This window comes from Manduca sexta, chromosome 18 (assembly GCF_014839805.1).
Source record: "Manduca sexta isolate Smith_Timp_Sample1 chromosome 18, JHU_Msex_v1.0, whole genome shotgun sequence".
Taxonomy (NCBI): Eukaryota; Metazoa; Arthropoda; class Insecta; order Lepidoptera; family Sphingidae; genus Manduca; species Manduca sexta.
In genome coordinates, this window is record NC_051132.1 from 11,565,316 (window position 1) to 11,587,488 (window position 22,173).

The 22,173-nt window shown below is 42.6% G+C and overlaps 1 protein-coding gene across 1 annotated transcript in view; it reads left to right on the top strand.

Annotated features, from left to right (window-relative positions):
- The window catches only part of LOC115441620, a 36,438-nt gene extending 14,546 nt beyond the window's left edge, over positions 1–21,892 (top strand). The window contains exons 4-20 of the mRNA XM_037440198.1: positions 5,700–5,838; positions 7,570–7,910; positions 8,081–8,449; positions 9,034–9,172; positions 9,395–9,546; positions 10,454–10,592; positions 11,126–11,307; positions 11,680–11,815; positions 15,923–16,087; positions 16,159–16,259; positions 16,551–17,144; positions 17,355–17,471; positions 18,134–18,200; positions 18,583–18,683; positions 19,041–19,202; positions 19,429–19,573; positions 19,697–21,892. Coding sequence (XP_037296095.1) covers positions 5,700–5,838; positions 7,570–7,910; positions 8,081–8,449; positions 9,034–9,172; positions 9,395–9,546; positions 10,454–10,592; positions 11,126–11,307; positions 11,680–11,815; positions 15,923–16,087; positions 16,159–16,259; positions 16,551–17,144; positions 17,355–17,471; positions 18,134–18,200; positions 18,583–18,683; positions 19,041–19,202; positions 19,429–19,573; positions 19,697–20,750 — 4,103 coding nt within the window. The 3' untranslated portion in view covers positions 20,751–21,892. The remainder of the gene's footprint in view (positions 1–5,699; positions 5,839–7,569; positions 7,911–8,080; positions 8,450–9,033; positions 9,173–9,394; positions 9,547–10,453; positions 10,593–11,125; positions 11,308–11,679; positions 11,816–15,922; positions 16,088–16,158; positions 16,260–16,550; positions 17,145–17,354; positions 17,472–18,133; positions 18,201–18,582; positions 18,684–19,040; positions 19,203–19,428; positions 19,574–19,696) is intronic.
- Positions 21,893–22,173: the final 281 nt, after the last annotated feature.

Genomic DNA, 22,173 nt, shown 5'->3' on the forward strand with positions numbered 1-22,173 from the left:
TATGAATCTATTGACTATATTATTGTTACGGTGTCTTGTCATCAAGTTCTGCTGTCAAGATGTATGAGAATGCGCTCATTAGGTTGAAATCTCATGCTATGACGTTATCCACTATTGTTTGTCATTATTATTAGGTTTTTATATTCGCAGGGCAAAATGACCCCACTGTACCTGATTGCAAGGTCAGTGGGGTCCAATAGAATGTTGACTGACGAGAGATGATAACCCCTTGGCATTCGACACAATTATGCCGGTCTGTTGGAACCGGATATTCACAGACTGATCCCGGAAACTTCCACTTACGTGGGTCACTACTAGGGGTCGCAATACCGGACCATTTTTCAAAACCGGTATTTTCGGTATTGACCTAAAATAAATTCCGGTATTCCGGTATTTTCGGTATTTCCGGTATTTGAGGAAATATTAGAAAAATAGGAAATATACATTTAAGTTAGTAATTAAATGTCAAATTTTAATGACAGCCTAAGCTGTAATGGTTAGGTAACCACCAATAACCACTAATGGTTAGGTAAAGGCTGAATGAAAAGAGATTATTTTCGTAAGCCAACGTTCATGCCGTTCTGATTTCTGAGAGCTGGCTCAAACCTCACCTTCCTTCTACCCTTTACCCCCTCCCTGGTTTCATTTTGATTAGAAATGATCGAATTGACAGGAGAGGGGCGAAGTCGCTATATATTTACGTAGCGACCTGAAATATAAAACTGTAATATCTTCCTCTGCTTCTTATTCTGCTTATGCGAAATTTCTGTTTCTTTAGGTGTTATTTACTGTCCCCCATATCTTGATTACTTCTCCAGTCTGGAAACAGTTCTGGAATCTATAAGATCAGAATATGCTCATCACATCATCACGGGTGGATCATCATGGATCTCGTAAACTCCTTATTGTCCTTGATTCTGCTAAACTGCATGTCCTACCGCTGCAAGCCACCCACCATTATATGGATGGTCACGACACTTGGCTTGACATTATCCTCTCCTCTGCTCCTTCCCCTGTTTTCTCCAACGGTCAATTTCCCGCTCCTGGCTTCACTCACCATGATCTTATCTACATATCTTACGCCCTAAAACCTCCCAAGTTCCCCTCTAAGATATTGCACTTGCGTAGTTTTGGTCGCATTGATGCGGATAAGCTGAAAGGAGATGCTGCTAACTTTAACTGGGATCACCTATTGGCAGCCACCTCTGTTGACGATAAAGTCGCAATTTTTAACCGCGCTGTCACTGCACTCTTTGATACCCAGGCCCCTTTAAAGAAAATTAAATTAAAATTCCTCCTGCACCATGGATTACACATGGAGTTAGGATGGCGATGAGACGAAGGGATCGGGCTTTTCGCCAGCACAGAAGGGATCGTTCGGAGGAGAACTGGTGCCTTTTTAAGGCTGCAAAGAATCGGTGTAACCAGATGGTACGTAATGCTAAACGCCGACATATTCTCAGTAATATTTCTTCTTACTCGCCAGCCAGTATCTGGAGATTCCTCGGAACTCTGGGTATTGGCAAAGTTAAAAACATTGATGTCCACGGTGCGACTATTGGTTTGGATGACATTAATCAACATTTCACATCTGTTACCATGATTGATCACCAAACTAGGCGTCGTACCATGGATTTCTTAGCGGGTCTATCCAGGCCTAACATTAATACTTTTCATTTTTCTTCTGTGCCGTTGGGTGAAATTAGAAAAGTCATACTGTCCATTAAATCCAATGCTACTGGCTGTGACAACATCAGTCGTCGCATGATAATCTCTATCCTGGACCAACTTCTACCAATCAAGTCCCATGTCATTAACGCCTCCCTCAGCACTGGTATCTTTCCGTCTTTGTGGTGAAGAGCTATTGCTATCCCTCTTCCTAAAATCCCTAACCCATCACTTGCTAAGCATTTTCGTCCCATATCCATTCTCCTTTTCTCTTGAAAGTGCTCGAGGCCTGTGCTCGCAAGCAACTGTCTGAGCATGTGCACCGAAACAACCTACTGTGCCCACTCCAGTCTGGCTTCAGGCCTGGCCATAGTACTATTACTGCACTCCTCAAAGTGACTGGCGATATTAGGGCGGGCATGGAGGATTCCAATGTCACTGTTTTGGCTTTGGTTGATTTTTCCAATGCCTTTAATACAGTCAGTCACGACATTCTTCTTACAAATCTCTCCCACCTTATGATCTCGCCCACGGTACAGTTGGTGCGCCTAAACGATTCTTCGTCTAGCTGGCGTGATATAGACTGTGGCGTCCCTCAAGGCGGCACAATCTCCCCATTATCTTCATAAACCACTTAACACAAAATCTTCAATGTGCGTACCATCTGTGTGCTGATGACTTGCAAATTTATTCTCAGGAGCAAGTCGATTGTGTGTCCGCAGCTGTAGATAGGGTAAATAAGGACAATTTCGGCCTTTCGGTAAACCCCGCGAAATACCAGGCCATTATTGTAGGCATCTCAAGGCTTTTAAACAGGTTGTATTTTACATCAATTCCCCCTGTTATGTTTCTCAGCTTTGTTTATCTGACAGCTTGCTGTTTGTTCAGCTTTGATAATCTGACAGCCAACTAGATTCAAGTTGTATCACAATATTAGTCAATCACAACGGCCCTACGTCTACGCACTGCGAAGGCTGCCATGCCATCAGCACTAAGAAACAGACTTGTTATCGCAGCAATGCTCCGTCCTTAGATAAATAACGTGTATGAATAATGAGGATAGACTTTAAAGAACAAAAATATTTCTTATAAGTTCTATTAAAATAACAATTAACAGTTAACACTACTATGCTTAGAACAAAACAAAAGTAGCAATATAGCCATAAGCCATGTATTTTGCTCGCTCTTTATAGAATATACGCCTATACGAATGAATGAAATTGCAAGCAGCTTAAATTTTTGCGATTTAAAACTCGAAAAATTAATAATTTTACACACATTTTGTACTGAATTTTATAAAAATAAAATACCGAAAATACCGAAAATCCCGGTTTTTGTAAAATCAATACCGGTATTTTGAAGTTCTAAATTTGGTCCGGTATTCCGGTATTTTCGAAATCCGGGATACCGGTTTGCGACCCCTAGTCACTACGGAGGTTTTAACACTTTGTGTATGGTCGCTATCCGGGCGCATATAAAATATGTTCTACAAGCAGCAGCATTGGCGGGTGTAGGAAGCTGAGTTTATTTATTTATAAAGATACACTAAACAGATTACTGACAATAATTATCTAAATTACATTACAGTGGATCTAATGGCTAGTCAGAATCCAAATAGAAGTGTATACAACTTATTCAAATTAGGCGACACGTATATGTTATTTAGTTACAAAATAATAATAATAAATATAAAATATGTTGGCTAATGTAAGGCAGACGATGTGGGAGTTGTATTTGACTTGGGTATTTGAGTATTTGAGTTGCTTGTAGTTTCTGATATACAAAAAACTTTGTCGCCTGGAGTGAAATAAGAACTGTAAAAATGTCTAACTATTAGTAAAATTTATATTCCAACTCCTCCCTATCTTTCTATTTGATTAATTTCGTTGCGGGATAAAGACATATTAGTGTTCCCCGAGTCTCGCCGAGCTTTACTGCTTGGTGTCATAAAATACGTGCTACTACTGATCCTGGCATACAGAAGTTGTAGTGGTGGGTGTGCGGACGCGAAAGTCTCTATTAGTAAAATTATTTGTTTATATTTTTTTGATTGGGCTGTCTTTGGATGATGCCTCCATCCGTAGCGTGGTTCTTGCAGATTTTTTGTTATTGCTTGTAATCAACCATATTCCTAATAATATTTGTAATTGCTAAAGCTATCGTTAAGCTTATCGCTAAGATATGTCATTCTCATTCATTCAATTTGTTTTCTATTGGCGTTAATGACTGTAAGAAGGCATCTTGGATACGGGCTGCTCTGAATGTGGTAGGCTTTTTATTGCATTAGTTAACAAACTAACCGGTGGGTCATTCCCGTACCACAGATTATAAAATATAACCAAAGTATTTGTAAAGAGTACGTTAATGTTTAATTATAGTTCTACAGTTGTCAGTTGATACTATACGTCAATCAAAGATTCGTGCTGTCGACTCCCATACGTTTTGAGTTTTGTTTTGTCTTCTTTATGATTATTTTTCTTTTTTGCGATCACGACAAAGTCGCCTCACTGCACCTGATAGTAGTAAGAGAAACCCAAAAATATGTCGACCGTTGAGATATACATTCTCGGACGCTCGGCACAGTTATGCTAACTTGCTTAATTGCTCCTTCATGCTCCGCTTGCTAGAGTTATTTGAAGTTTATGAATTTTGAAAATATTAAGATCGGCATTCACAGAATTATTAATGTTGTTGTAAGAGACTAACAAGCGCGCTTAAGGAAAACGTCAAAATGTATAGATGGTGTATTGTTCAATATTTTTTTTATTCGTTAATATATTTTCTATAAAGTAGGTGCGACGATCTGTTTGGAAATACTTTCTATATTTATATTGGCCGCCTAGTAGCAGTGTGCTCTACGCGCGTCATCCTGCAATAGTTGTTATTTACATATTGTCTAGGTGTTGCTGTGTCCTCAATGCTAAAATAGCTGTAAGCTGCTGATGATAAAAAATTTAGATGAGGGACTTTTTAGAGGGAAATGAAAAATTAGTATTTCAACTCCTGTCTTGCTTCTTATTTGATTAATTGCTTTAGCGTATAAAGACAATTTAGTGTTCCCTGAGACTTGCCAAGCTTCATCGATTGGTGACGTATTAAGATGCCCTACCACTGCCGATATGGGCTTACAGGTTGCAGGGGCAGCTTTGGATGGGATAGTCCCTGAAGCATTTTAAAAAATCAATTAATAACATTTTTTTGAATATCTACGACATATACAGGTATGTTGTAGGTAGTCACCTACTAGCCAATCAGTACCCTCTCGGACCGTTCATTGAGTTTTTATATCCAAAGTCAGTGGGTCATATCTATTTCTGCTAACGGACGCTGATTCATCCGCTGTCAAGGTTTCATCCACGTTGTTCCTAATTTTTTACCGGAATCCGTTTTGTTATGTGATTCATGATTCAGAGATATGTGTGATTACTGAATTGTCTGATGAATAATTTAATTATCATATTTTATTTTAATATCCATACCTTTAATTTGATCCTATGCGTAATGAATTCACTTTTCAACTTAAGGCGATACCTCAAGGTCCATTTTCATACATTTTGTTTCGGCTTTAATCTGGGTAACTAAACAAGTATTGGCAAGTAAAGAATTTAAATTCACGTCTAGTTAGTGATTAGTTCTCGCAGTTGAAAGAAAAACGTAAAAATAATTAATAATCATGGATATTTCGGCCTTTAAAATTTAATATGACGAAATTTTAAAGGCAGAAATATCCATGATTATTAATTATTTTTACATTTTTCTTCAACTGCGAGAACTAATCACTAACTAGACGTGAATTTAAATTCTTTACTTGCCAATACTTGTTTAGTTACCCAGATTAAAGGCGAAACAAAATGTATGAAAATGGACCTTGAGGTATCGCCTTAATTTCTTTATTGATTGAAGCCAGAACTTTATACGATTCAAATAAGGAATTATTGCATATGGATTTTCATTTGTCTTTTAAATTTATATAACATTCCATATTTAAAAAAATGGTTTCTTTAAATCGACAATCTCGGGTTTTCTTACAGCTTGTTTCCGCCGAGTACTGGCTGGTAAACGAGCTCTCCGCAGCCATGTGCGGAAGGTGGTGCCGTGCGAGCGAGTGGAAGACTGCAGGCGGGAGTGTGCCACCGAAATCAGATTCCCTTGCGAGAGCTTCAACTATCGGTACTGTACTCAAATAAACATTATTTAACTCATATCACAACAATAGTCAAAAAGCGGCGATAGCCTAGTTGGGTGTGGAAAGGACTGCCAAGACCAATGTCCGCAGGTTCAAATCCCAAGGGCGCACACCTCTGACTTTTCTAAAATCATGTGTGTATTCTTTGTGAAATTATCGTTCGCTTTAACGATGAAGGAAAACATTGTGAGGAAACCTGCACATCTGAAAAGTTCTCTATAGGAATTTCGAAGGTGTGTGAAGTCTACCAATCCGCACTAGGCCAGCGTGGTGGACTAAGGCCTAATCCCTCTCAGTAGTAGAGGAGGCCCGTGCTCAGCAGTGGGCAAGTATATAATACAGGGCTGATATTATTATTATTTATTACAACAATAGTCCCATATTTTTTCATCTTTCAAATCATTATAACCTTATATTTTAGGAAGAAATAATAAAGATATATCTCCTAAGTTCGATTTCCGAAGTAATCACTAAACTCTACCATCAATTAATAACGTCCTCAAAGATAAATGTAATTACGTAGAGTTCTAAAATCCGGTAGAGTGAGGTACAACCTCGGGTCAGCGGTTATCGGCGCGTACCATCTCTATTGTGTAGAGATCACCTTGCGCCCGCTGATAGCACAGGGCCGGAGCCGGAACTGGGGGGCACAATAGTGGGAAAATGATTAAGGGTTGCGATGATTGGATATACGCACGGTTTTACGCGTGGGAAAATTGTAGAGTAATAGTGAGTGTGCCGTTGATTGTTTATGGCGGAAATATAGTTGTATTATTTAGTATGATTAAAATGGTAGCAGATTTTGGATGGATTAATGGTGTCAATATCTATGAAAATTAAGGTTTCATTAGAGGTAAATAAAACTAAACAAAAAACATGCATAATGATAAATAAAATACATTTTTGCTTTTGATTGGATTTTATGTCTTGTCCTTTCTCAGTATGTTACCAGAAATACACGTCTTTAAAGATATGTGTAGCACTATACACCATGCCTTGTCTTATTTTCCCATACCTTAAGTCCGCCCCTGCCGTCCACTAACCTAACAATAATTTACATGGAAGATGCGAATACCATAATGACCCCAATGTGACATAATTAGGCCAAACTGAAGGTTGTTCGTTGTGCATTGTGTGCCACGTTGTTTGTACTGTGCCTCTTACTAATCCAGTCTCTATTAAAAACGACTTGATTTAGTAAAAATATTATAATAAAAGGCGGCCTTCTGAACATTGGATTAAACGTGAAAGAGCACGTTAGATGTAATATTATATCCCCATAGTTGTCGTATTAAGCATTATGTATAACGAGCGTCTCAGCAAGTTCGGTTTTTGGTTAAGACGTTAACGCGCGCGGTAGGGATATTCATTTCCTCGTTGCAGAGTATAATGTGTACAGCTAGGAACCCTACCACTATTATTGTCTTAATAAACATCAGTAGCGCTAGACACCACTGAATAAAGAAAAGAGCACTAATAGTTTAACACAGTGAGTGGTTTACAGCGGAGACATCACTGTGTCATTTACGTACGTGTTCATCGTTGGACAGTTTTTTCACACCTAGAATTGTATTCATTTTTGTGGTTCGTACTAACATTTGTTTCCATATAAGAAACGTTAGGCTCTATACTATCAAAGATTTCCAAACTTCACTCACAACGTATATCGTAGTACATTAATTTAATTTATTTACTAATTCAATTCTATTTTACAGGCTTGACCGAACTTTCAGAGGGAAAGGTCTTTGTGAGCTGATGACGAAGCCAATAGAAGCTTTTGACGTACGACGCGACTTCGTCGAAGACAAAGACTACGATTTCTACGAACGCGACCGGAATAGCTTGGAACCCAACTGCCCGGAGACATTGAGAGGACCGGGGCTTTTACATTCTGGTTTTTTATCCTCAAAGCCAGGGAAGGCGGGGGAAGGTGATGGATGGAGGGATCGGAGTGACTGGCATAATAGGGAATACGGGTATAATAGATATGAGAGTGAGAGGAGAGGTTCCAGTAATAGAAGATACGAGGACCGTTTTTTTGTGCCGTATCAAATAGGTAAGTTGTGTTTGATTCGTTAAAAGATGGTGAATATTTTGTTTTCTTTTTACCTTGATAGATTTATAGACGTAAGCCTCTTAGGTTTTTGGATTAATTATAACTGGTCGAATTGAAATGACTGGACTCAAAAATTATAGTTAGGCTCTATAATCAGCAATATTTTTCAGGTGTCGGTAGAAGTAACGAGGACCAGCATAACTGGGGGCAATATGGTGGATCCTACGGAAACTTTAACTCTTACTACAAGGACTCAGAAGACTACCACAAATCCATTAACCATTGGAGACTAACAAACCAAGTAGATCGACCTTATGGTGTCAGACCTTTGGAAAATACCATAGACCAGCCTATCGGAAGACCGATAGAATCGTTCGATTATCAAAACCTGGTCAAGAGTCCTTGGACTCAGAGGTATGGGTATGGCAATTGGAAGAGGGGGAGGTGGAATAGTTCCGGAGGGTCCTGGAATAGTGTGGAGTATCGGGAGTATGAGAAGAATAAATTTGAGGGAAGAAGTGAGGAATCAGATGGGAGAGGTAAGTTGATACTAGAATATATTAGAGTGGCGAGTTTTAGTACAATTTGATTAATTATTTGTCGCTTCTTGCCTGATTGGTCTGTCGTCAATGGTTTGAGCTATGAACTAGGGCGTCCTGGATTTGAATTTCATTTCTAGAAATGTCTTTTTCATATTTGGCCAGAAATGTATTCCCCAAAGTATTTTGTCACTTGCATCTGCATCCGCTGAAAAGTGGAACTATACAATACACATATACTAAATTAAACAGGCCGATATTTTTAGGTACATTAGAAATATTGAAGAAAAACTAAAAAAACACTTTTTGGTTTTTATTCTGTCTGTATGTTTGTACACGCATCACACAAAAACTACTGTATGAAATTGAATGCAGTTTTCACTAATATATTGTTAGAGATCTAACATAAAATATGGATTCGTTTTATACCGGAAAATGCAAAGAAATATTTTTATAACCGAAAAACTTTTCACCGCGGGCGGAGCCGTGACCAAAAGTTACGGATCTATAAAAGTCTCGGACATAATATATTGTTTCCTCTTAAACAGTAACTGGTGCCTGTATAGAGTTATTATTATTTCTAGATTGTTCATCCCGTCGTCGCCCGGGAATGTCGTTGAGTTCTGGAGCAATAAGGAGGTCGTTGCTAGCCGAAAATGTTGTGGAGTGTGAAGCGGCGTGCTTCGGAGAGAGGGAGTTCAAATGTGTTTCTTATAGCTTCAGGTGAGATGTTCTTTATTTATTAGCATGTTCATTTGTCTTTACAAGCATCTGTAGATATGCAATTCCATATTGATTAAAAATAGAACTGCTTAAAATGTTTTAACTACCTAATGGGACATCATCAACTAGGCCCAAGTCAACATTGAACATAAGGAATGTCTAAAATGTTGGTATGTATTGTTCAAAAAGATTTGGTCACATGCTTATTTCATATTGTTTCAGGTATTCAAACTCCCGTGGCTCTGATAACTGCTTCTTGAGTGAGCGTCCTTACAGAGGGTTAGAGTTATCTGCCGATAGTGGTTCTGATGTATACGCCATGCCTCAAGATCACGGCTGTGTCACAATCAATTATAGACCTTGGGTTGAGAGTGGTAAGATCAATTATCGTAATTTCATAACAACTATCTGGCAATCAATACGTACTAGGTTCTTTGTATACTTGTTTGTCTCTTCGCTGATATAAATCACCTTGCTATCTTACTATGCCAGGCGTTTGCCACTGACAATGGCTAATTGACATAATCTGATAAACTCTCTTACAACTGTACAATGGGTTTACATTCCACCGATTACTTTGTGCTATTCGTAGTAGTTTATTTGTTTACCTGTTACTATTAATGATTCTCAGAGAATGAGTACTAAAGAGAAGTTATTTCTTTAATTTTTATCTTATCTCAGTTTACTGGAAATTCAACATTTATTTTCCCCGCCGAATTCTCCTTATTTTCTTTTAAAAAGTTGAAGTTAGAAGACAGAATGTACAACACCCAAGTAAAGACAAGATATTTGTTGTATCACTTTTTGAAGACACATTCTCTTTACCTAATTGAATTGAAGTAATAGTGTTCGAAAAGTAACTGTGGGCTCATTTGAAGTTACTTGACCAATTTTTTTTTGCATCGCATAGTTTCATGTGAATTCTACCAATCCGCACTAGGCCAGCGTGGTGGACGTGAAACCTGTTAGTTGTAGACGGGGCCCGTGCTTAACAGTGGCCAGTATATAATACTGGGCTGGGATTTTTATTAAATGTTTAGTTTCATTTCAACTTGTAGTTTAACTTTATTTTGATTCTTATCATCATTTTATTTTATTCAAAGGAACAGAAAACAGTTACACATTAAGTAAAGGGTAAAATTACCCATATACTACATTGATAAACATGTAACCAACACCAGTTCACAGTTTACAAAGAAGCAACAAACGTCTATAGGTCATAAGTATGACGTGACTTTACAAGATTGTTCCCAAATCTTTCTAAAACATGCTTGTTCCCAGAGTGTTTCTGGCACGTGCGCTCCGACGCGGCGGTGGGCGGCGCGGCGGCGCGCGCGGCGCTCACCGTGGCGGGGCTCGGCGCCTGCGAGGCCGAATGTATAAGGGCTACTGGATTCTTCTGTAGGGGGTTCAGTTTTAGGTACGTATAGTGTCACGGTAACATACATTGAAGTAATAAACTAAGGAATATGTTAACAAGTATATTGAAGAATTAGTAACTAGACACGATACGAAGGATGCACTTAGACTAGATTATAAGATCATGCTACTATGGTGGAACGCGACTGACGCGTGTGGTGAGGGAAATCAGCCCCGGCGTCGACGCGCGGTTCAAATAGTCGATAAAATTATTGATTTAATAAAAAAAACAAATGATTAAAACGTTATTTAAAAAAGGTATTCTAAACGCTTCGTTACAACAGCAACTTATTTTCAGTAGTAACTTCGTATCCTATCAATAGTAGGAAATAAACTAATCATTCGAATCGTTTTGTGCATATTGTGGTGTTCCTTATTATGTGGTAAAATAACTAAAGATTTGCTTTTTGCAATTAGTGTTCTACGTTAGTCTAATATTAACCTAATAAATGCTTTTGACGTAAGTTCCAAGGTATTTTTCTTACTCTTTACTTCGTTAACGTTTCGGTACTTACTGTTCTTATGACATTCCAGGTTTGACTCGCCAACAATAGGAGATGAGTTGGAAAACTGCATTTTGACATCATCCCCTCCCACATCACTAGAGGCAGGTCATGGACTCCGGCCAACCTCTGGCCATGAGCTGTATGCTAGAGGAAACTATGGCAGAGGCTGTGAACCAGCTTTGTATGATGATACCCAACACAAAGATTCACGTGAGTATGCATATTCAATTACCTGAGCGGTACCCATTGCTTCAAGGAAAAGTGGCATGAAGTTTTGTTTTTGCGTTTACTACAATCATGTTAGTGAGAATACTGACATGTAGGACCGAAAATGTACGATTTCAAAATGTAGTAGTTCCGTAATATATCAGCATTCCTTTGATAGTGTAGCGATAATCCCATGCAATACTTTTTTTAGCATTGTCAATCTAATGCAAAAGAAATACATCCAAAAATATTTTTTCCCTCGCGTAGGAGTGGTATAAAAGGCATTTCTCAGAAAGTCCATGAAGTTGGCTCAGTTACTATTAGTAAAAAGAAAGCAAAAGAATAATATAAATTGGCAATGATGTCATGTTGTAGAGTGCTACCTGCAGTACGACAGCGCGGCGAAGCTGACGAGCGCGGCCGTGCGCGGACAGCTCCGCGTGCGCGACGAGCGCGCGTGCGGCGCCGCCTGCACGCACGCGCCCTTCCGCTGTCTCAGCTTCTCCTACAGGTAGGTGAACAACATGCCAAGCCGCCGAGCGCGCGTGCGGCGCCGCCTGCACACGCGCCCTTCCGCTGTCTCAGCTTCTCCTACAGGTAGGTGAACAACATGCCAAGCCGCCGAGCGCGCGTGCGGCGCCGCCTGCACGCACGCGCCCTTCCGCTGTCTCAGCTTCTCCTACAGGTAGGTGAACAACATGCCAAGCCGCCGAGCGCGCGTGCGGCGCCGCCTGCACGCACGCGCCCTTCCGCTGTCTCAGCTTCTCCTACAGGTAGGTGAACAACATGCCAAGCCGCCGAGCGCGCGTGAGGCGCCGCCTGCACGCACGCGCCCTTCCGCTGTCTCAGCTTCTCCTACAGGTAGGTGAACAACATGCCAAGCCGCCGAGCGCGCGTGCGGCGCCGCCTGCACGCACGCGCCCTTCCGCTGTCTCAGCTTCTCCACACAGGTAGGTGAACAACATGCCAAGCCGCCGAGCGCGCGTGCGGCGCCGCCTACACGCGCCCTTCCGCTGTCTCAGCTTCTCCTACAGGTAGGTGAACAACATGCCAAGCCGCCGAGCGCGCGTGCGGCCCCGCCTGCACGCACGCGCCCTTCCGCTGTCTCAGCTTCTCCTACAGGTAGGTGAACAACATGCCAAGCCGCCGAGCGCGCGTGCGGCGCCGCCTGCACGCACGCGCCCTTCCGCTGTCTCAGCTTCTCCTACAGGTAGGTGAACAACATGCCAAGCCGCCGAGCGCGCGTGCGGCGCCGCCTGCACGCACGCGCCCTTCCGCTGTCTCAGCTTCTCCTACAGGTAGGTGAACAACATGCCAAGCCGCCGAGCGCGCGTGCGGCACCACCTACACACACGCGCCCTTCCGCTGTCTCAGCTTCTCCTACAGGTAGGTGAACAACATGCCAAACCGCCGAGCGCGCGTGCGGCGCCGCCTGCACGCACGCGCCCTTCCGCTGTCTCAGCTTCTCCTACAGGTAGGTGAACAACATGCCAAGCCGCCGAGCGCGCGTGCGGCACCACCTGCACACACGCGCCCTTCCGCTGTCTCAGCTTCTCCTACAGGTAGGTGAACAACATGCCAAACCGCCGAGCGCGCGTGCGGCGCCGCCTACACACACGCGCCCTTCCGCTGTCTCAGCTTCTCCTACAGGTAGGTGAACAACATGCCAAGCCGCCGAGCGTGCGGCGCCGCGTGCACGCGCCCTTCCGCTGTCTCAGCTTCTCCTACAGGTAGGTGAACAACATGCCAAGCCGCCGAGCGCGCGTGCGGCGCCGCCTGCACGCACGCGCCCTTCCGCTGTCTCAGCTTCTCCTACAGGTAGGTGAACAACATGCCAAGCCGCCGAGCGCGCGTGCGGCGCCGCCTGCACACACGCGCCCTTCCGCTGTCTCAGCTTCTCCTACAGGTAGGTGAACAACATGCCAACCCGCCGAGCGCGCGTGCGGCGCCGCCTGCACCCACGCGCCCTTCCGCTGTCTCAGCTTCTCCTACAGGTAGGTGAACAACATGCCAAGCCGCCGAGCGCGCGTGCGGCGCCGCCTGCACGCACGCGCCCTTCCGCTGTCTCAGCTTCTCCTACAGGTAGGTGAACAACATGCCAAGCCGCCGAGCGCGCGTGCGGCGCCGCCTACACACACGCGCCCTTCCGCTGTCTCAGCTTCTCCTACAGGTAGGTGAACAACATGCCAAGCCGCCGAGCGCGCGTGCGGCGCCGCCTACACACACGCGCCCTTCCGCTGTCTCAGCTTCTCCTACAGGTAGGTGAACAACATGCCAAACCGCCGAGCGCGCGTGCGGCGCCACCTACACACACACGCGCCATTCCGCTGTCTCAGCTTCTCCTACAGGTAGGTGAACAACATGCCAAGCCGCCGAGCGCGCGTGCGGCGCCTGCACACGCGCCCTTCCGCTGTCTCAGCTTCTCCTACAGGTAGGTGAACAACATGCCAAGCCGCCGAGCGCGCGTGCGGCGCCGCCTACACACGCGCCCTTCCGCTGTCTCAGCTTCTCCTACAGGTAGGTGAACAACATGCCAAGCCGCCGAGCGCGCGTGCGGCGCCGCCTGCACTCACGCGCCCTTCCGCTGTCTCAGCTTCTCCTACAGGTAGGTGAACAACATGCCAAGCCGCCGAGCGCGCGTGAGGCGCCGCCTGCACGCACGCGCCCTTCCGCTGTCTCAGCTTCTCCTACAGGTAGGTGAACAACATGCCAAGCCGCCGAGCGCGCGTGCGGCGCCGCCTGCACGCACGCGCCCTTCCGCTGTCTCAGCTTCTCCTACAGGTAGGTGAACAACATGCCAAAGCCGCCGAGCGCGCGTGCGGCGCCGCCTGCACGCACGCGCCCTTCCGCTGTCTCAGCTTCTCCTACAGGTAGGTGAACAACATGCCAAGCCGCCGAGCGCGCGTGCTGCGCCGCCTGCCCCCACGCGCCCTTCCGCTGTCTCAGCTTCTCCTACAGGTAGGTGAACAACATGCCAAGCCGCCGAGCGCGCGTGCGGCGCCGCCTGCACGCACGCGCCCTTCCGCTGTCTCAGCTTCTCCTACAGGTAGGTGAACAACATGCCAAGCCGCCGAGCGCGCGTGCGGCGCCGCCTGCACGCACGCGCCCTTCCGCTGTCTCAGCTTCTCCTACAGGTAGGTGAACAACATGCCAAGCCGCCGAGCGCGCGTGCGGCGCCGCCTGCACGCACGCGCCCTTCCGCTGTCTCAGCTTCTCCTACAGGTAGGTGAACAACATGCCAAGCCGCCGAGCGCGCGTGCGGCGCCTGCACACGCGCCCTTCCGCTGTCTCAGCTTCTCCTACAGGTAGGTGAACAACATGCCAAACCGCCGAGCGCGCGTGCGTGGCGCCGCCTGCACGCACGCGCCCTTCCGCTGTCTCAGCTTCTCCTACAGGTAGGTGAACAACATGCCAAGCCGCCGAGCGCGCGTGCGGCGCCGCCTGCACACGCGCCCTTCCGCTGTCTCAGCTTCTCCTACAGGTAGGTGAACAACATGCCAAACCGCCGAGCGCGCGTGAGGCGCCGCCTACACACACGCGCCCTTCCGCTGTCTCAGCTTCTCCTACAGGTAGGTGAACAACATGCCAAGCCGCCGAGCGCGCGTGCGGCGCCACCACACACGCGCCCTTCCGCTGTCTCAGCTTCTCCTACAGGTAGGTGAACAACATGCCAAGCCGCCGAGCGCGCGTGCGGCGCCTGCCTACGCAAGCGCCCTTCCGCTGTCTCAGCTTCTCCTACAGGTAGGTGAACAACATGCCAAGCCGCCGAGCGCGCGTGCGGCGCCGCCTGCACGCACGCGCCCTTCCGCTGTCTCAGCTTCTCCTACAGGTAGGTGAACAACATGCCAAGCCGCCGAGCGCGCGTGCGGCGCCGCCTGCACGCACGCGCCCTTCCGCTGTCTCAGCTTCTCCTACAGGTAGGTGAACAACATGCCAAGCCGCCGAGCGCGCGTGCGGCGCCGCCTGCACACACGCGCCCTTCCGCTGTCTCAGCTTCTCCTACAGGTAGGTGAACAACATGCCAAGCCGCCGAGCGCGCGTGCGGCACCGCCTACACACACGCGCCCTTCCGCTGTCTCAGCTTCTCCTACAGGTAGGTGAACAACATGCCAAGCCGCCGAGCGCGCGTGCGGCGCCGCCTACACACACGCGCCCTTCCGCTGTCTCAGCTTCTCCTACAGGTAGGTGAACAACATGCCAAGCCGCCGAGCGCGCGTGCGGCGCCGCCTGCACGCACGCGCCCTTCCGCTGTCTCAGCTTCTCCTACAGGTGAGGCAACACCATACCAGGACGGGATGATGAAGACGCAAATGGAAAACTTGTTACTGCGACTTCACCATAATACGAATCTTGTTTCATTTTATTATTAAAATCTCCGAAAATAAAATTCAAAATGCGTACCCAAATTAATAAGGTTTGTTCAAAACGTTGAATGACAACGCACTGAACTGAATTCAATAACAATGACTATAAAAGCCTTTAAACAGAAAAACTGAGTTAGTATGAGGTTACCGGTATTAAATTCCATAGTATCTAAATACAGGCTTAATGATATCTCGCATATAATGATAGACCATATCTATTTCAAACATTTACCAACAACCATATTCTTTTTCAGTAACAACGCTGGACCGGATGTTGACAACTGCTTCTTATCAGAGATCCGCCTGTTCGACCTGCAGAGAGGAGTGGATTACGTTCACTCACTCGACGACTGGTTGTTTGCCTTCGACCTTTTCAATGGGCAATGCTGGAGGAAGGTCCATGGAAAGGGAGATTACGAGTGAGTTAATACCTTTTTGTTTAAATCTATTATCTATTGTCTATTTAGTATTTTTAATGCTATGTTTTTAGGGAACCGTCACACGAATTGCCTCATCCGATCGCTGTATCAGGCCCTGATGAAACGTTCCCGTCTGGACCTTCAGGTCCTGGATACATACCTGATCATCCAGGTAATATTAATCTCATTATATTGTTTGTTTAAAATATGTTTATTGCATATTTTATTTTATTTATTTATTTATTTACAGTATAATTGCTAATGGCTCCCAAACTAAGCTACGCTTGTATCTTGGGCTGCTATATTAAAGTTCCATTATAAGTATTTAGACGCAAGCAGAAAAAAATGCAATTTATAGTACTTAACTATGAGCTTAATAATAAAAACAATAAAATAATTAAAATAAAGAGAATTGACCAAATAATTAATAATATTTTTTTGTGTTTATTACATTTTTTTTCAGATCATCCTTACATCCCAGCATCAGGACCACCAAGCGGGCCAGATTTTAAACCCTATCCACCTGGTCCTGAACCACCAAACTTTAAACCTGGATATTCTGGTCCAAGTGGACCTGGATATAGACCGTACCCAGTTGAGCCCAGCGGACCTGGTCCAAAACCTTTCGATCCTAGCAGCCCCGGATTTAAACCAGGGTATCCTCCTGGCTTTAAACCCTCATACCCTCCTGAACCTAGTGGTCCTGACTTTAAACCTGGCTATCCTCCTGGCTTTAAGCCCTCATACTCACCTGAACCCAGTGGTCCTGAATTTAAACCTGGGTATCCTGCTCCAAGCCGCCCCAATGGACCTAGTGGCCCTAGCGCACCAGTGGGACCCATTGGTCCCAGTGGACCTATTGGAGCCAGTGGCCCTGGTTATGGGCCGGGAGATTTTAAACCCGCATATCGACCACCACCAGCTGATTTTGGAAACAGACCTGCTTATAAACCAGGGTATCCTGAAAAGCCCGGTTTTATGGATAGACCAACAATCGGGTCAGGGAGACCAGGTCCTCAGAAACCCGTGTATCATGGAGACAGAGAAGATAATGAGAGTAAGTACTCTTAAATTTGGTCATGATTTCTAAGCATTGATAACGATTATAAATATCAAGATGGGAATAGTCCTATGATTTGTTGTTGTGTAAATAAATGAAGTCTATATATTTTTTTGTCTAAGGAAAACATTAACGAATCCAATAAAAAACAATGTATAATATAATATCTTGTTACTTTTGTGCAAGCTCATTAAGGATTTTTTTTAGTCGCAGTGTCATGGCGGCATTACACTGTGTCTGGGTTCCCGTGTCGCGCGGGGACTTCCTGTGCCCAGAACCAGGTCGCAGGACACTGGGCCTGTGAACCAGAGGGAGGAGAAATAGGTAAGGTTAATTTACTGAACATATCACTGAAGTTTATGGTAAGTATAGTACTTGGTAGGTATGATACATTAAGGCTTGAGCTATGTAAGAAGAGATACGAAGATACAGTCCTCGACAGTTAATATGAGATTTAATCTTTCGGAAGAGATAACCTGATAGCTTCATAAAACGTTGTCTTTATTGCTCTCATCCATTTTTAACCCCCGAAGGAAAAAGAGGGTTATAAGTTTAAGGTGTCTCATCTTGGTATCCGTTTATATGTGTATCTGTATATATACATACATTGATACTCGGATACATCCAATTGTCTGTTTGTGACATCGTGGCTCCCAAACGAATGGAAAGATTTTGAGGCGTTTTATTTTGGTTTTGAAATTTTTATATAGCTTGATGTTACAATATTTAATTTCGAGTAATATAAACAATAGTCAGTATCTATGGGAATCAACGTCGGGGCAAATGATCTTAGAAAAACTGTTGAAAAATGAAAATGCAAAGTATTGCTTGGCCTGGGATTTAAATTTTTTTTCACGGGAAAAAAACACGTTGTCACTCTCCCTACAGGGATTTGAACCTAAGCCCTTTCAGTCCAGCTCCAGAGATAACATAATGCATTTTTTTTATTCTGACTTAAATTACATAATCGATGTATAATTGTCCAGGATCATGGGACTACTGCTGCGCTCCAACTCATAGATGCGGTTATAGCGAAGGTTTTCATAAACCTTGGTAAGCATGTAATTTTTTTTTTTTTGTGTCTAATTTTTGATGAAAAGTAAAATATTCCAAATTTCGTTAACATAATAATAAGGACTCTGCATTATACTGCTTCATTACTAGGAATTCTGATAACTTTGGTATATTAATAATTATAATGATTCGTATTTTGGGTCTTCATTTTAATTTAAGAAAGAAACTAGTAATTATATCTCCCGACGTTTCGACGACTTTGCTGCCTTCATGGTCACGGGAATAACTGAGGTGTTGGTAGTCCACAATTATTGTAAAAAAAGATAGAATCACAATTTTTCTATAGAAATTATAATATAAATAACCACGACAAAATCCAAAAAAGATTTTTATAATTTTTTTCTCATTTGTAACATTGCAGGTGTTACGTCGGCCCAACGGAGGATCAGTGGCGTCCCTGTAGTGAGAAATATTACCCTTATCACCAACATAACGTGCCTCATCCCTCGCAAGGACATAGAGGTGAGAAGTATAATTTATAAATTCACTCCTATTTTTATTTCAAATTGTATGTTTATGTCATTTACTATAGTAAAATCTCATGAGACTACACCCTGAATTCCTTACTAGTTTTGGAAAGTATTTTAAGAATTAGGTTCTAGCTGGAATTCGGTAATACCAAAACCAAATTACGAAAAATACACGAGTTACTTATTTCTTCTTATTTAGTAGATGTGAATAAATATATACTAGGATAACATAGGTAATATGGATCTTAAGGTCTTTTTAATATTTAATTTGAGGTATGATTTCATCAAAACGCTATGAAAATGGACTCGATAATCGAGATGTAACCCAATTGTACATTTGATTTATCAGACGAACGACCTTCTCAACCACGACCTTGGGCTGACAGACCAGGATATAACCAGGAGAGGCCGCAAGGTCCGTATTTATCTGACGCGGATAGGAAATACTGGGACGAGCTGTACAAAAATGGACCTAGAGCGTATTATGATAAGTACGGGAATCCATTGCCAGGTAAGATGACAAAGGTTAAGATGATTTAAGTATGTATTTCGACTTGTATCTGTGTTTAACTCACGTAATCTATTGATAGACTATCTTATTCACTTGTATAGTGAACTATATGCTTAATGGAAAGCCTTTTAAAGCATATACAAATCACGTTATGAGATCAACAACCGAATATATAACAACTTTCTATGACTTATGCCTTGAATTTTCAAGTATATTATTTTCCCAGGCTACACCAGAGTACCTACGGAGGATCGTCCCTATATAAAATATAGTCACAATCCGCCTCGTCCAGGAAGTGGTCACTGGGTCCCGGTGTCGACAGACGACTCGGATTACAGATCTTCTGTGCCCGGTGGACTTGGAGCTCCCAGGTATGACGTAGATCCTGTGGTTGCTTACGAAACTTGACTCAAATTTACCTTTGCTATGCACGAATATTTTATAGTGGTCTTATTTTATTCAAATTTGTATATATTTTCTATTTTATTTTCAAGGTATTGGCCAGTAGCTTATCTCCACAAAGGTCCACCACCCAACATGACATACTTTAGATACAACGAAACCACCACTACCACCGAAAAACCCACTCCCTTGTCTAGAGAACTGCCAGACTCCATCAGTACAGATATCCTTACAAGCAGTGATAAACCGAAAAATATCGAAAAACATAGAGATGAGAAGAAGCGAAATATAAGCGATTTCGATAGAGATATTTTTAAAACTGATGAAAAAACTACAGTTAAGCCAATAATTACCGAAGTTCCAATAGTTAAAGACAATGATACTAAAAGACTTAATTTAAGTGAAATAGCAACACCTCAAGGATTTAAATTTACTAAAGTAGATACTATAGATGGCATAGATGACAAGCTAGATGACTTTACTACGATTGAAGTATTAGACCTGGAAGACGCAAAAAAAGAAGACAAAAAGGCGGATCTAAAAACATTAGAAGCAGAAGAGAGACAGATTGAAGAGATAGGAAGACTTTTGGCTTCACGGCGTGGAGGAAAATTAGTCTTAGAAAAACGATCGCAAAAGAATCTAGAAGCAAAAAATATAGCAGTAGATGAAGATTTAGCGGATTTTAACTTTGGCAACCGATTTCCAACAACTGAAAGGAGAGGTATTATCCAAAAAATAAGTAAAGACGAAATAGAAAGAGACAAGAATACAGACAGGAGCCTGGAACTGAGTGAGACGACATTCGTGAGACCTCCTAGAGTATTATCTACTACAGATAATATACGAAAGGCAATTGTTAATGGAAAAGTATTTTACGATGCTACAATAAGAGAACAGAGGGATATATTTTCAAATACCACACGAAAGGCAAAAAGTTTGAGACCACTGGAAGAAAGAGCTCCTACAGTTATACCTCAAGCAGCTTTTGGGAAAAAGAAAGTTGTTAGAGCAAGGAACGTAAACCCTGTCAGAAGAGTACGAAGGGTTTATCGCAAGAAGTACAACCCAGAAGAAGTTAGAAGGAGGTTGCTGGAGAGAGAAAGAAGTAAGGAGAATAGTACAGATTCCAGCAGGAAATTATAAGTTAAATACTCGTAAGCATTATGGTGCTAATAAGATAAATACCCACAAAAAAAGTTGTAAAGTTATGCACATCTATTACATTTATATTAGTTTCTATTCTTTTACGACTAAAATACATTCTTATAATACTCTTAATTAAATCTCTGATCTGATGTAATAATATTTCTTATTGCAATATGCAAGGAAAGGGTTTATTTATACGGAATAAATGAGAATGGGTTGGAGATGAATTATGCGGGTATTTGCAATAAAAATATAGGCAACAATGATTTTAACATGCCTTGAGCGAATTAGTGTTTATATTTCCAATTTTATTTGAATAAAAAGATATTGCAAAAATATATTAATAGAAATAACTTACAGATGCAATATTTTTATAATTCTATACGCATACGACTCGCCGCAAGACCTACTAGCTTCAAATTTGAAGTAGTCTTCATACAAGCTTGTAGTGACTGCATGGAGAAGATAACTTCTGCAAGCTTTCTGGTTAATCTAAACCCCTCTTTAGGTTTATTTTTTGAGTTTATAAGTGGTCGTCACATAAATATTGAACTACAAGTATTATGTCAAACAAGTTGACCCTTCGTTTGTAGATGGGGATGAGCACGCGATAGATTATGCAACTATTGCTTTCTGCACCCCACCTACTAGGTCAAGTTGTTTGACATGTATATATATATTTCACTTATAAAATTACTTATTGCAAGGTTTGAATTTGGTTCATAATAATTAACAAGACAATAACTTACTGTGCAAGTTTGATTCGTAAAAAAGAGGAGTGTGTCCAACCATTTATTTATGTCGCTAGATATATAACTTATAGCTACTACTAGTACTATTTTTTTTACAATTTAATACTATAACGCTTTCAAGAATTGTCAGTTTGACTCAAACATATTTTGGGTTAAAATGACGATGCAATTAAATCATATTAATCTATATAATTTAATAGTTATATAAGGGTATACTCATTCATATCCGTAGTACAATAGTTTATTTAGAGATAAGTCATAATTAATCTAAGATCGAAATATATGTGATTGTGTTATAACCAAAATAAAAGTTACCGAATTTTTCAGATTTATTATAAGAAACGATTTTGTATCGTAATTTTTATATAATAAAACGCATTTTAGAAACTTGACAATTTTATTCTACACCGCTCAAATTTAACACAAAGGAACCAAATGCACACTACACGATCCGGATTTCCCATCAAATTCTGGGTTTTAGATCTAGTCCTGGTTTAAAAATACGAATATCAGGTCTCAAGTTACATCGCATACAAATAGCAAGCAAACAGGTAAGAGTGAACACAGGTTGCTACGGCAAAGTTTACCTACTATCACCTTATTTAAATTGCAGAAAAGTGACATGACAAAGTCACTTCGCTTGAAGAAAGTGTGTTAGTCATGAAACT